This window comes from Stenella coeruleoalba (assembly GCF_951394435.1).
Source record: "Stenella coeruleoalba genome assembly, chromosome: 16".
NCBI lineage: Eukaryota > Metazoa > Chordata > Mammalia > Artiodactyla > Delphinidae > Stenella > Stenella coeruleoalba.
Genome location: NC_137162.1, coordinates 43925064 through 43940112, shown reverse-complemented (window position 1 = coordinate 43940112; position 15049 = coordinate 43925064). Strand labels below are relative to the sequence as shown.

At 39.9% G+C, this 15049-nt stretch overlaps 1 protein-coding gene across 5 annotated transcripts in view; it reads left to right on the top strand.

Annotated features, from left to right (window-relative positions):
• Positions 1-883: 883 nt before the first annotated feature.
• The window catches only part of IPMK (inositol polyphosphate multikinase), a 42643-nt gene continuing 28477 nt past the window's right edge, over positions 884-15049 (top strand). For 2 of the 5 annotated variants that reach the window (XM_079899767.1, XM_079899765.1), the window contains exons 1-2: positions 884-1525; positions 10812-10906. In XM_079899767.1, the coding sequence (XP_079755893.1) occupies positions 1336-1525; positions 10812-10906 (285 nt within the window). In that variant the 5' untranslated portion in view covers positions 884-1335. Of the gene's footprint in view, positions 1526-4422; positions 4669-10811; positions 10907-15049 lie in introns of those variants that run through there. The other 3 variants (XM_079899766.1, XM_079899769.1, XM_079899768.1) reach the window with 3 other exon arrangements.

Genomic DNA, 15049 nt, shown 5'->3' with positions numbered 1-15049 from the left:
TGGAATAAGGAATCCGGACCAGGTTTTACGTCTCTCCCAGGTGTGCGGATTTGTGGGGGCAGGGGGTGTGTGTGCTGATATAACACTTGCCATAATCAGATATCTAAGGTTTTACCCAAAATTTTCTTGCTTAGTCTGGTACCTGCAAGGCCAGGTTCAGTTTTCACTTGAAATGCCGGACACAGGAACCAACTGTGGTGTCCCATCCCAGAATCTCCCCCTCGCTCCCAGCGTCCATCCCTTTTCTCTGCCTTCCACCCAATTCTCCTTGATCACCTTGGAACTTGCGCTAAGGGTCGAGTGGGAGAGAGATAAAAACGGCTCATTTCTTTAAAAAAAATGTGCTCACTTAAAAAAAATTAAGATTATTCCCTATCTTCTACAGTCTGAAATCAGTGTCGGTTTCAAATTTTTTTAATTAGCTGTTTAGGGGCAGCAATTTGGGGAGGGAGGATAGGATTACTTGAGGGATGTTTTGGAGGTGCGTCTTCTAAGAAGCTGCCTGTTTTTACTCCTGTTGTATCTGTGCAGGGTGGGAGTTGGAGGAGGGAGGTAATTGCAGTTAAAGGGTGGTCTTCCAAGCCTCCCTGGGCACCGCTACTGCCTCCCAACTCTCCTAACGCGTGACTGACTGCCCCTCACAACTGGGAGCCCCTGATGTCTTTGAGCTTAACTCCGGGAAGCGCTGAAGCGCGCACTGAATGAATGAAGGCACACCAGCCCTGGCAGAACCGTAAGGCCAACCGGGTGGGAATGAGAAGAGTCGCAAGCTTGGTCGCCTCATCCAGGTCGCCTTCCGCTCGCCCCGGCAGCGCCGAGCGCGCGCCCTGCCGCGGGGGTCCCGTCTGGCGGCCTCTGGGCATGCTCAGTAGCGGCGGCGGCCGCGGGTCGCGCAGTAGGAAGCTCGCGGCTGAGGCGGCGGTGCCGGCGGCGCTGACGCGCGCGCGGCAGCTAAGGGGACTGGAGGACGGCGGGAGGGGGCGGGGGCACGGGAGGTGGGGCCGCCGTCGCCGTCAAGGCCCCAGGGAGCGCGGGGCGCCACCGCCGACGCCGCTCATCCGCTGGGGTCAGTCTCCTGGGCTGCGCCCGGGTCGGCGGCTGCGGCGGCTGAGCAACGGGAGCCGAGAGGCGCGCTCCGCCGAGAGTTGGGCAGGGCGAGCCCGCGCCTTCGCGGCGTCATGGGCCCCCTCCTTGGGCCACAGAGGGCACCAGCCGCAGGAACCCCCGGGCCTCCTCGCGGCCGAGCCTGAGCGACCCCCGGGTTCTCCGGCGTCCCCTCCCTCCGCCTTATTTTCTTCCCTGCTCTCGCTGCTGTTGCCGCTTCAGCTCTCCGTTATGGCAACGGAGCCGCCATCCCCTCTCCGGCTTGAGGCGCCCGGCCCCCCAGAAATGCGGACCCCACCGGCGGGCGAGACCTCCCGCGAGGGCACCCTGAAGCCGGCGGGTGGCAGGCTCCGCTTCCTCAACGGCTGCGTGCCCCTCTCGCATCAGGTGGCCGGGCACATGTACGGGAAAGACAAAGTGGGTAAGTGGGGGTGGCGCGGAGCTCACCGCACCCCTTCCGCCTTCGCGAGCCCCGGGCCGGCCGAGGTAGCCTGGGGCTCGCTGGCCGTGCCGGACGCCCCTCCGGGTGTGTACGCCGCACCCCCGGTCTCTTCCGCTTTCCCCCAGAGCCTCGCGACCCGTGCAGCAGGGGCTCGAAAAGTGGGACGATTTCTGGGGTGTGGGGCGTCAGGCGGGCAGCAGGAGGTGGCGGGGAGAGGAGTGTCTGGTCTCCCCAGGGAGGGTGGGTATTGATTGAAGACGGCTTTCGTTGTTAGTGAAAATAAGGAACTTCATTTTTACTGGACGGGGAAGTAAATTCTCCCCTGAGCACAAGGTCTGTTTATTATAGGCGGGCAGCTAGTATTGCAAAAGAAAAGGAATGAAATGCATATGATGCTAATCTAGTGCTTCTCTTTTGGGTGCAGCTGCATAGCTGGAGGGGACGAAACAAGTGTTTTTTGTTTTTTGTTTTAGAATGTTTGTTTGTTTGGGTTTTGGTTTTGGTTTTGGAAGCTTGTCCTGGTTTATCCGGGATCTCTCTCCGCGCCCCCTTGAGAGGTTTTTCTGATATCTACTGGATTTCTCCGGGAGGCGTGGTTTCAGGAATGCTGAAACTCGGATTCACGGTAGGAAATACACCCTACTATTGTATTAGGGTGGTACACAGATAAGACAATCAGTTATTGTTGATCATCTTTATAAGATTGTGTCATGGCCTGTGTAGTACATGTTTTGAGTCACGGCGTTTAAAGCACAATCCAGGGCCTTTTTATTCTGTTGGTGATGTAAAAGTTCGGTTTAGAAACTGGAATTCACCTAGCTTACACTGGTTCCTAGGCCATGATTACTTGGAGAATCAGATGGAGGCGTATGTGAGTAATGCAGATCTTAGACCTGACAATTTGGTTTGTGCTGGTAAGATGATTCCGGTTTAGGCTGGTAAGATAATACTGACATTTTTAGGCGAGGTAACTGAAGCCAAGGCTGGTTAAGTGACAAGCCTAAAGTCACAAAGCTACTGTGTGTAGAATCTGGAAACCAAGGGTCTTGCTTCAGAGCACTTTTTTTCCCACCGTGTATTGTGCTTGTAGAAAACCACTCAAACAAGGATTTCTGAAAATGGATGCGATTGAATGTATGTTATTTCCCAAAGAACATTTCCCACTACTTTGATCTTTACCTACTCCTTTTCTCTTTTTCAAAATTAGGGGTTAATGATGTGTCAGTTGCGTGCCTTTTTCCCCATTAAATTGTTAGTTAACTTGTTCCTTGAAGTTAGCTCTCTCTATATATTGATACAAAATTTGTCTTTTTCTGAACTATTTGAGAGTAGGTTGTATATATCATGCCCCTTTACACAAGTAATACCTCAGTGAGTATCTCCTAAGAATGTACTTTAGTGTGTATTTCTGTAACCACAGCACATTTATCAAATATGGAAAGTTTAACCATGATACAGTGCTTTAATCTGTAGTCCATATTCTGCTTTTGTCAACTCTTCCAATAATGTCTTTTATCGTATTTGTTTTTTTTGGCATAGGAACTAGTCCAGGACCATTTGTTGCATTTAGTTGTCATGTCTCTTGGAATTCTTTAATTTGTAAGTTTCTCAGCCTTTCTTTTTTTTTATGATATTATCAATTTTGAAGACTACAGGCTAGTTATTTTATAAAATATTGTTTAATTTGGACTTCTGATGGGTTCTTATGATTAGATTCAGGTGATACATTTCTGGCTGGAACATTATAAAAGTCTGTCCTTCTTAGGGTATCACGTCTAAAGTCCACAATGCCTATCTGCCCATTATTAGTGATATTACCTTGATCATCTGGTCCAAGTGTGGTCTGGCTTCTCTAGTACATAGTTAATATTTTCCACCTTGCAATAATAGGCTGTCTATGGAGAGATGCTTTAAGATCATGCAGATATTGGGGTCCTCATATTTTACCCCTAGATTAGACATCTATTGATGATTCTTGCCTGAAGCAGCCTTTACTCTGATAGTTGAAAAATTGTGATTTTTCCAATTCTACCACTCCCTCTATTTTAACAGTCAGCATTCTGTTGTAAGAAATAGCCCTCAGATAGGAAGAAAAAAAAAAGCCTTCCACTCACAGATACAGAGAACAAACTAATGGTTACTAGAGGGGAGGGGCAGTGGGAGGAGCAAAATAGGTGAAGGGGATTAAGAGGTACAAACTATGAGGTATAAAATAAGTTACAAGGATGTAATGTACAACACAGGGAATATAGTCAATATTTTATTTATTGAAGTATAGTTGACTTTGTAAGAAAAGGAAAAAAAAAGAGATAGCCCTCCATTACTACTATGCATATGTGTTCTTTTTTTTTTTTTTTTTTGGTACGCAGGCCTCTCACTGTTGTGGCCTCTCTCGTTGTGGAGCACAGGCTCCGGACGCGCAGGCTCAGCGGCCATGGCTCACGGGCCCAGCTGCTCCACGACATGTGGGATCTTCCCGGACCGGGGCACGAAACCGTGTCCCCTGCATCGGCAGGCGGACTCTCAACCACTGCTCCACCAGGGAAGCCCATGTGTTCCTTTTTATGATCACTTTGGAGTCGTGGATTCTTATTTTATAAAGTGTCATAACCCATTATAGAACTTGTTTATTTTGTTGTCCAAATTGTCCTAGATTTGGCCAATTGGGAGCACCTTCTTCTTTTCTGTCACAAGTTATTTTTGCCTTATCTCGTGCCTTCCCTTCCCAGCTCTGGAACCAGCCATTTTCTCTAAGGAGCGCTCGTTCATTTTTAGTGGGAAATGGTATTTAGAAACCAAGATCTGGGTGCAGGTTTGCTCATTGCCACTAGGGTGTCATTGCTTCCAGGTCTTTTCAATACACGTAACTAAAAAGTATGTATAAATATTTTAGAAGTCATAAGTACATACTGATACTTCCAGTTTCATTCCAACTCCACAGAGTTTTTTTCCTTTTCCTGATTCTAAATTTGTTTCCTGTTTGCCTCAGTGAGAACCTGGCTCCCAGCAATATTAATTTTTTTTTTCCTTAATCCTATAATCTTCAGGATTTCTATACCCATACTACTCTAGAAAACAAACCTACAATAAAGAGTGCAAGATGAGATTCCCTTTTACTGAAGGTATGTAGTTGGAAACTCTTCAAAAGTTATTTGGATTAGAATTTTTTGTGTGTGTGTGGTTATTTTTACCCCCCCCCTCTTCTCAATGGTAATATTATTCATTCGAAATACAGTTGGATTCATTTGTTTCTGTTTAAATTCAGTTCCCTTCCTTCAGTGATATATCAATATTTTTGAATGGTTGTAAAATTACTATGCTTCCAAAAGTCAGAACTTTACAAAAAGGTATATCAGAAGTGTCACTCTATTCCTTATCACTCCATCCCATTTCTCAGCATCCCTTGTAGTTAACCAATTTCATTGTTTTCTGATTTATTCTTTCTGAGTTTCTTGTTGCAGAAATAAGCAGATCTCTGTAAGTTTTCTCATTTTCCCTTCTTTCTGACACAAAAAGTGATATGCTGTATATACTGTTTTGGACGTTGCTTTTTAAACTTAACTATCTCCTAGAAATCAGTATTATCAGTTCATAGAGTGCTTCCTCATTGTTTTTTTACAGCTCATTTGTACTGTATTGTGCATATACCCCAGTTATTTCAATTTCTTGAATTTCCTTTTGGACTTTTGTTTCACTGATTTGTTTATCCTAGCAATAATACTTCATTGTCTTAACTTAAGCTGCTGTATAATAAGTCTTGATGTATGGTAGAATAAACATCCCACTTTCTTTTTCAAGATTATCTTGACTATTTCTGGCCCTTTGCATTTCTGTATAGATTTTAAATCAACTAGTCATTTTCCCCAAGAAACCTGATAAGATTTTGTGTCTGCTTTGAATCTATAGATTGCTTTGATGAGATTTGATTTCTTTATAATCCTGAGTCTTCCAGTATTTGAATATCATCTATCTCTCCATTTATTTAGGCCTTCTTTAATTCTCTTAGACATAGTTTTCAGTGTAAAGGTCTTACACTAGATTTTCCCTAGGTATTTGATGCTACTGTAAATCATCCTTCCTTTTTAAAGAATTTGTGTGTGTGGGAACATTTCAAACTTAGAAAAGTTGCAAGTATAGTACAATGAACTGAATGAATGAATGAATATATTACCATTCATCTAGATTTACCTATTATTAATGTTTTGCCACATTTGCTTTATTACTCTCTGCATATGGTAATGATTTTGCAGAACCATTTTAAAAAAATTGCAGGCATCATGACCCCTTTCCTCTAAATAATTGTGTATCTTCTAAAAATAAGAATATTTTCTTACCTAACCATGGTAAAATTATCAATTCCAGAATATTTCCATTTGGCTTTTGCCATTATTCCTATAGTATTCTTTATAGCAATTTCCCCCTGATATTCTTTATAACAGTTTTTCCCCTTCTAAGGCTATGTACATTACATTTAGTTGTTATGAGCCTTTAGTTGCCTGTCATATGGAGCAGTTTTTAAATTTTTCTTTATGTTTCATAACTATGAAATATTTGAAGAGTATAGGCATATGGCTTTTTAGAATATTCTTTAAGTTCGTCTAATTATTTCCTCACGCTTAGAATCAGATGAATGTATTTTTGGTAAGAATACTTATGAATTATGTTGTTTTCTTGAAGCATCATATCATAAAGCACAGGATGTCAGTTGCATTGCTGGTGATATATTGGGATGGCCAAAAAGTTCCTTTGGTTTTTAAGGAAAAATAAAAGACACATTTTTCATTTTCACCATTGTATTCACCATATTCTTCTAATAACCTTCCGCCATTTTTCAGGCTTCATAATTCCATCTTCCCAAGACTTTTTATCTTTTTGAGCAAAGAACTGTTCCAGGTGCCTTTTACAGCCTTCCAGGGAATTGAAATTTTTCCTATTAAGAGAATTTTGTAAAGAACGAAATAAATGGAAATCCAAAGATGCAATGTCTGGTGAATACGGGGGATGAATCAGAACTTCCCAGCCAAGCTGTAACAGTTTTTGCCTGGTCATCAAAGAAACATGCGGTTTTGCATTATCCTGATGGAAGATTATGTGTTTTCTGTTGACTAATTCCAGATGCTTTTCATCGAGTGCTGCTTTCAGTTGGTCTAATTGGGAGCAGTACTTCTTGTGATTAATCGTTTGGTTTTCCGGAAGGAGCTCATAATAGAGGACTCCCTTCCAATCCCACCATATACACAACATCACCTTCTTTGGATGAAGACCAGCCTTTGGTGTGGTTGGTGGTGCTTCATTTTGCTTGCCCCACAGTCTCTTTAGTTACACATTATTGTACAGTATCCATGTTTCATCACCCGTAACAATTTGTTTTAAAAGCAGAACGTTTTCGTTATGTTTAAGTAGAGAATCACATGTGGAAAGAAGGTTTTTTTCGCTTAATTTATGTGGAATCCAAACATCAAAGCGATTAACATAACCAAGCTGGCGCAAATGATTTTCAGCCCTTGATTTGTATATTTTGAGTATGTCGTCTATCTACCACGTGGTATAACGTCGATTGTTCTCAATTAATGTCTCGATTTGATTAATCACCATCAATTTCAACTGGTCTACCCGACCGTGGAGCATTGTCCAGCGAGAAATCGCCATCATGAAACTTTGTAAACCACTTTTGGCACGTTTGATCAGTGACAGAACCTTCTCCATACACTGCACAAATCTTTTTTTGCATTTCAGTTGCGTTTTTACCTTTCTTGGAATAGTAAAGCATAATATGCCAAAAATGTTGCTTTTTTTCTTCCATCTTCAATATTAAAACGGCTACACAAAAATTCACCAATTTTGATAAGTTTTTTTTTAATCCATGCTGATATGACAGCTGTCACAATATAATCTAACAAAATTGTTTCGAATGAAGTTAAAGACAACTAAGCGCTACTAGAGTCAGCTTACAGAAAAAACCGAACGAATCTTTTGGCCAACCCAATAACTGATCACCTGATTAAATGTTATTGCCAGATTTTTCCACCGTGAAGTTTTATTTTTCCTATTGTAAGTAAATAATTTGAGAGGAATATTTTTAGACTTAAAATATCACGTTTCTCGTCAAAGTTTTCATCAAATGTTGTAAGCACCCATTGATGATATTTGACCAACTCACTAATTACTGTTAGTTGGAAAATGGTAATGTTCTAACTCTCTTATTCCTGCTACATGTTAGTTGTCATTCTTCTTTTTTTGTTTTTTTGGCCGCACAGCATGGCAGGCAGGATCTTAGTTTGATCCAGGACACGGATCAAACCTGTGCCCCCTGCATTGGAAGCGCAGAGTCTTAACCACTGGGCTGCCAGGGAAGTCGCTATTTTGTTTTTTGGTTTTTTTTTGGCATTCTTCTATAAGGAATATAGATTTCCCTCCTCTGTCTCTCTTTCTTTAATTAGTAGGATGGAGTAATGGATTTTTCAAACTTCAGTGAATGGGTCTTAATCCATTATTGTTGCTACTTATTTTGATGCTCAGTTGTCCCAGATTTCGGCAGTGGGAGCTTCTTCAAGCTGGCTCCTGTGCCTTTTTTTTTTTTTTAATATTTATTTATTTTGGCTGTCTTATCGACTGAATCACCAGGAAAGTCCCTCCTGTGCCTTTTTAACATTTCCATATTTTCTTTTAAAGCATTTTCTCATGTTGTGGCATAAAAAGATGTCCCATGTTCATCTTGTACTTGCCCTGTCCCAGGCCTAGAATGAACCACTATTTTCTTCAAGAACCTAGTTCCTTTGGGGGTAAATGGTATTTAAAAACCAAGATCTGGGCAACAGGTGTATTCTTTGCTCCTTTAGTGTGGTTGCTGTTTGTCCTTTCAGCAGACTAGATTAAGAAATAAATAATTTCATATTCTTAAAAATTAGAGTTCAGGGCTTCCCTGGTGGCACAGTGGTTGAGAGTCCACCTGCTGATGCAGGGGACACGGGTTCGTGACCCAGTCCGGGAAGATCCCACATGCCGCGGAGCGGCTGGGCCTGTGAGCCATGGCCGCTGAGCCTGCGCGTCCGGAGCCTGTGCTCCACAATGGGAGAGGCCATAACAGTGAGAGGCCCGCGTACTGCAAAAAAAAAAAAAAAAAAAAAGAGTTCATATTCATATCTGTAATTAAAATTTAATATCACAGTGTTCTTTACCTCTCCCTGTTCTGTATTCATATCTCCCTTTTTTCTCACAGAGAACTCTGTCTCCCCAGACATCAGTATATTTACTCATTTTGGAATATTTATTTATTATTATTTTTTAAAGGTTATTATTATTTATCTTTATTTTTGGCTGTGGCAGGTGGGCTTCTTTCTAGTTGTGGCGTGCGGGTTTTCTCTCTCTGGTTGTGGCATGCGGGCTCCAGAGCACGGGGGCTCTGTAGTTGTGGCTCGAGGGCTTAGTTGCCACACGGCATGTGGGATCTTAGTTCCCCGACCAGGGATCGAACCCGCATCCCCTGCATTGGAAGGCGGATTCTTTACCACTGGACCACCGAAGTCCCCTGAAGTGTGCTATTTTTTGTTTTGTTTTGTTTTGTTTTGCTCCACATAGAGTATAAGCCCTTTCTTCTGTTTAGGGTGAGGGGCTGATAAATCATATTCCCCCTTGAATTTAATTGAGCTGGTGTGGGCTGCAGTCTTAGATTCAGTTCACCTGGTATTGGTTCAGCCTTCCAAGATGCTTCCTTTCTTATCATGACTGTCTTTTGGCTGTGAGGTATTTGGCTGCAGTATAAGGTACTATTGGTTTACTTTTAGATCCTGGAATTCATTCACTGGGAGAATGCCTGGTATTACTATCTTCTACTCCATGTCTGCTTTCTCTGAAAACTTGGAGTGGGTGTTTTGCAGAGTGAGTAGTGTGGGAGAATTGCTGGACCAAGCAATCTATTTTTGTGTTAGGACTATTGTCTCTAATCCATCCTGCTACTCCCCACTGTTGTCTACAGTCTGGCTGATTTCTGCTTGCCTGCTAAAATATTTGTCTAATGGCAGGTTTACCTGTCTCTAGATGAGGTGTCTGCCCCAAGATAGGGAAGCTTCATGGTTCTCTTCTCACTTATGAATGCTCCATTCCGCCCCCGCACAACCACAGTTCAGTTCATCAAGGAGTTTTTACATCTACCATTCTTCATTAGCCTATTGAAAATGTCTATTTCCATGGGAGTGAAGACCTTTCTTGTTCTACATCCCAGCCTTTGGGAATAGAATTTCTCTTTAGTAACTTTTAGCTCTATTAGACTGCTCCTTGAAGTCCCAAAAACCTCTACCAACCAATCTTATCCATATGAATTAATGTTTACCTTCCTTCTAGTCTGTAACTAGGACTTAAAACAAATAAACTTGATTACTGTTTCTCTTAAGTTGGTACTTTCTGCTTCTGTTGACTAAACTCTGCATTTTTGTCATGATTAAAAATTCCTGGCATTGCCAAAAGAAATAGAAACTTAAGTGGCGTATTTTACCAAAATTGTAAATAGATTTATTTGAGCTATGTTGTGTTCTAACTAGTGTGATTTTATGAAATCTCAATATATGAAAATTTAAGATTTTAACATATAAACTTGGGAATGAATCTTCATGGCATAGTGACAGGGGCAGTGCTAGTATATATATGTGATGACTTTAGAAAAAGTTTTTCCTTTTGAGTGGACATATTATAAAAAGGTACCTCTTCCTGCTCCAGGCTTGGCCCCTGATTTCAGCCCCCACTTTTCCCATTGCCTAGGTGCCCTCATGCTATCTGTATAGCTGTACACAGTGCATCTGAATCAGGAAAAAATTTTAGTTGCTTTCTTATAACAGATGAGAGAAGCAAAAAAATTACAAAGTAGGAAATTCATATAGAACCATTGTTAACATTTTTTTGTTTGCTTAATAAAAGTGGGATCAATTTATGCTACTGCTTTTAACTTGCTTCTTATTTAACTATAAATTAACATCTCCTGGAAAGTCTATCACTGAAGAATTTCTGTAAAAATTTACATGTGTTCTATTTATTAGAAAGTCTGAGGGGGCTACAAGGGAAACAGTGGTTGGAGACAATAAAACCAAGCTGTTTAGAATTTGTGTTCTGGTGCTTTGCATATAACAAGCACTGAAATGTTAAAATTTCTGAAATAAGTGTAAGGAATCCCTTAAATTTATCAAAGTGGTTTATCTGTAACTTTAGGAACAAATCTACGATGCAAGATACGCTATTATTTAAACCATTTTAAAATATGTGACTTGTTCTGTAGGTATACTGCAACATCCAGATGGCACAGTTTTGAAACAGTTGCAGCCACCTCCAAGGGGTCCAAGAGAGCTGGAATTCTATAATATGGTAAGTGAGGTAAGATTTGTTTCGTTGTATTCAAAATGTTTTTCATAGCCTTCTGGTGATGACTCAGTAAAAAATACATTTGACAGCATGTCTTAGTGTACTGTGTATGTGACTGAAACAAAAGCTTCAAGAAATACAATGCTTATCTTTACCTATGCATTCTGGTATTTTCTATTCTACTTCATTTTTTAAAGATTTGATCTACTAAATTGATTTCAATTGATGGGTTGTGACCTACATTTTGAAAAACGCTTAGCTGAGAGACTGTATTTCTCAGAAGTGCTGAGTTTAAATAGGTGTTTTTTTACTACAGGATTTCTTAGAGCCTTGAATGTGCTAATGTGTACTGTGCAACTCCAAAGGAGGGTAAGGGTGAAGGGGGGCACTTAACATCTAATTAACCATATTACTAGGAGTACTTTTTTTAAAACTTATTTATTTATTTACCATCTTTATTGGAGTATAATTGCTTTACAGTGGTGTGCTAGGAGTATTTTTCAGAACATTCACAGTGTTTTGCAACTGCCACTTCTGTCTAGTTACAAAACATTTTTATCACATGAAAGAAAACCCTGTACCCATTAAGCCATGATGCCTTATTCCTCCCTCCCCCCAATCCCTGCCAACCACCAATCTGCTTTCTATGGACTTAACTATTCAGGGTATTTCGTATAATTAGAGTTTCACAATATGTGACTTTTTGTGTCTAGCCTCTTTTGTTGAGCATGTTTTTAAGGTTTGTGGTATGCATTAGTACTCTGTTCCTTTTTATGGCTGAGTAATACTCCATTATACTTAGATACCACATTTTGTTTACCCATTCACCCATTGAAGAACATTTGGATTGTTTCCATCTTTTGGCTTTTGTAGATAGTGCTTTTATGAACATTTATGTATAAGTATTTGTTCGAGTACCTGTTTCCAGTTATTTTAGATATATACCCAGGAGTGGAATTGCTGGGTCATACAATAATTCTACACTTCACTACTTGAGGAACTGTCAGAAGTGTTTCCCAAAGTGGCTGCACTATTTTACATTTTCACCACTAATGTATGAGGGTTCCAGTTACTCCATATCCTCACCAACACGTTAGTTATTATTATTTTTTTTTTAATGGGCAGTCAAGTGAGTGTGAAGTGTTAATCTTACTGTGGTTTGTTTTGATTTTCATTTCCCTAATGGCTAATGATGTTGAACATCTTTTCATGTACTTATTGGCCATGTGTGTTTCTTCTCTGGAGTAATGTCTAGTTAGATCTTTTGCTCATTTTTTCATTGGGTTGTCTTTACCTTTTTTCCATGTTTTAGATACAAATCCTGTATCAGATACGTGATTTGTAAATATTTTCTCCTGTTCTTTGGGTTGTCTTTTCACTTTCTCGTTAGTGTCCTTCGAAGCATAGACTTTGTGTCATATTTAAGGTCATGAAGGTTTATGCTTATATTTTCTTCTAAGAATTTTATAACTATAGCTCTTAAATTTAGTGCAAGTAAAAAAACGATGCAAACCAAAACAAAAAACAAGTACTGCTATAATGCTTTACCACCATTAGCTCATTTAACAACAACCTGTGAGTTAGGTACTATTTTTATCCTCATTTTTTACTAAGGCAAAATTAGTTTAAATAATTTGACCAAGATCATTCAAACAGTTAATGATGGCCCCTGGATTTGAACATAGGCAGTCTTATCTCTAGAATATGCTTTTAACTGCTAACACTGCTTCTTTTTTGAGGAAAGTATTTTATATTTACTCTGCAAAAGTCTTGCACATAATTTGTTGGATTTATTCTAGGTACCTTATTTTTTGTTTCTATTGTAAATAGTATTTTTTTGAATTAAGTTTTCCAATGATTGCTAATACACAAGAATGAAATAGATATTTGTATAGTGTTCTTATATATAGTAATCTTGCTGAAATCTTTTTGTTTTTTGCCCGCACCACGAGGCATGTGGGATCTTAGTTCCCCAACCAGGGATCAAACCCGCATGCATCCCTTGCAGTCAGGGACTTTAGTTCAGTGCTTAATTGAAGCAATGGTGGGGGCATCTTCCTCTCATTTAGTAGAAGTGCTTCTAACATTTCCCCTTTAAAGTATGACTTTCAATCTAAGTTTTTGAGAGGTACTTCTCCCCAGGTTAAGGAAATTGCTTTCTTTGTGAGTCAAGATTCTGTCAAGGAACAAATGGTGCACTCTGTCAGTTTAATAAAAGAACTGTAGTCAGAGTTTAAGGCCACCTGCAAGAGATAATGCCATACCATCCCTGGGCCTAATCGGCAAGGAGAGGGAGTGGTTGTTGGAACTCTGGGAGGGTAACTTTATGAGAAGACTTGAACTGATAAGGAGGGAACTAGAGAAGTAAATAAGCTGACCTCAAGTCTTCTCCTACCCTCCAGTCTCTTGTACCAGGAAGAGACAATGGCAAGAGGGCAAGGAACCCCCCTTGATGCAGTCGATTCAAATGAGCTTCTTGGGGAAGGAGAAGAAGATACGTAACATCCTTCCTATTTTTATTTCAAGAAACAATTCAGAATACGAATGGGTATTGAATATTTTTCAGCTGCCTTTCTGTATCTGTTGAAAAGGTCATATGAGTTTCCTCTTTTAATCTGTTAACGTGGTAAATGCCATAATAGATTTCTAACATTACACTACCTTCCATTTTTGAAATAAAACCTACTTGGACATGTCTTTTTAAATTTGTTTTTTAATAATATGCATTACTGGATTTTGTTTGCTAGTGTTTTATTTAAGATTTTTTCCAGCTATACTCATAAGTGAGATTGGACTATTATTTCTTCACATATTGTCCTTGTCTGGTTTTGATATCAGGTTTCTTTTAGCGTCATAAAATGAGTTGAGAAGCATTTCTTTCTCTATTTTGTGGAAGAATTTGTATCAGATAAGGATTTTGTTCCTTAAAGGCTTGATAAAACTTAACCTATGAATTCATCTGAGTGGCCTGTGGTCTTTTTCTTCCTTTCCTCCTTTCCATCCATCTTTTTTTCTCTCATTCTTTCCTTGGAAGGGATGTGTGTGTGTATGTGTGTGTGTGTGTGTGTGTGTGTGTGTGTATATATATATATATATATATATATATATAACATCTTTATTGGAGTATAATTGCTTTACAATATTGTGTTAGTTTCTGCTGTATAACAAAGTGAATCAGCTATATGTATACATATATCCCCATATCCCCTCCCTCTTGCATCTCCCTCCCACCCTCCCTATCCCACCCCTCTAGGTGGTCACAAAGCACTGAGCTGATCTCCCTGTGCGATGCTGCTGCTTCGATCTACTTTACATTTGGTAGTGCATATATGTCAGTGCTACTCTCTCACTTAGTCCCAGCTTACCCTTCCCCAAGGGGTGTATTTTTAAACTAATGATTCAGTTTCTTAAATGTCTTGATTTTTTCTTTGTTAATGTGATAGTAAAATACAGATTGTAGTTTGTTTTATATAATTACCCACCCGGCAGAGTTCTTCATAGTATTTTTTAAAATGCTGTGCTAGTTTAGTTATGACTCCCTTTTAATTCCCGATATTGTTTATTTGCTGTTTTTCTCTTTTTCTCTATCAGCTTGACCAAAACGTTCTTTATTTACTCTCCTTGTTTCGGTATAGTAGCTCTATCCTCATCTATGACAAGTCCTTAAGTTCAGATATCCTTTGGTTCAAGGCTTCAGAGTGGACCTCTATGAGCCCAACATCACTGCTCAGCTTAGCACTTCGGGTTTCCTCTTTATTTTAGATCCCTATGAATTTCCTTTTTAACCTTGGGAGCTCAGTTATGCGTTTAAGAAAATATTTGTTATATTTTATCCTACATTTCTAGGTAGAAAGCTTTTTAGGTTATCTTGCTTGGCATATTGCAGTAAATACCAGTCTTACTACTTTAAAAAAATATTTAAAGTAAGAAGAGAAAGTTTACCTTTCTACTCTTCCAGTTTTTATCTTTTCACTTATAAATATATCATAGACTTCTTTAGGTAAGTACATAGAGATATACTTGGTTCCTCCATCTTGTCGTTAGGTCATCATGAACACTCTGTGCCCTCAGTCTCATTGTGCCAGGAACAGAGGGATGATAAGGTACACCCTGCTCTTAATTACCTTGGCCCATAAGTGACTAATATCACTTATG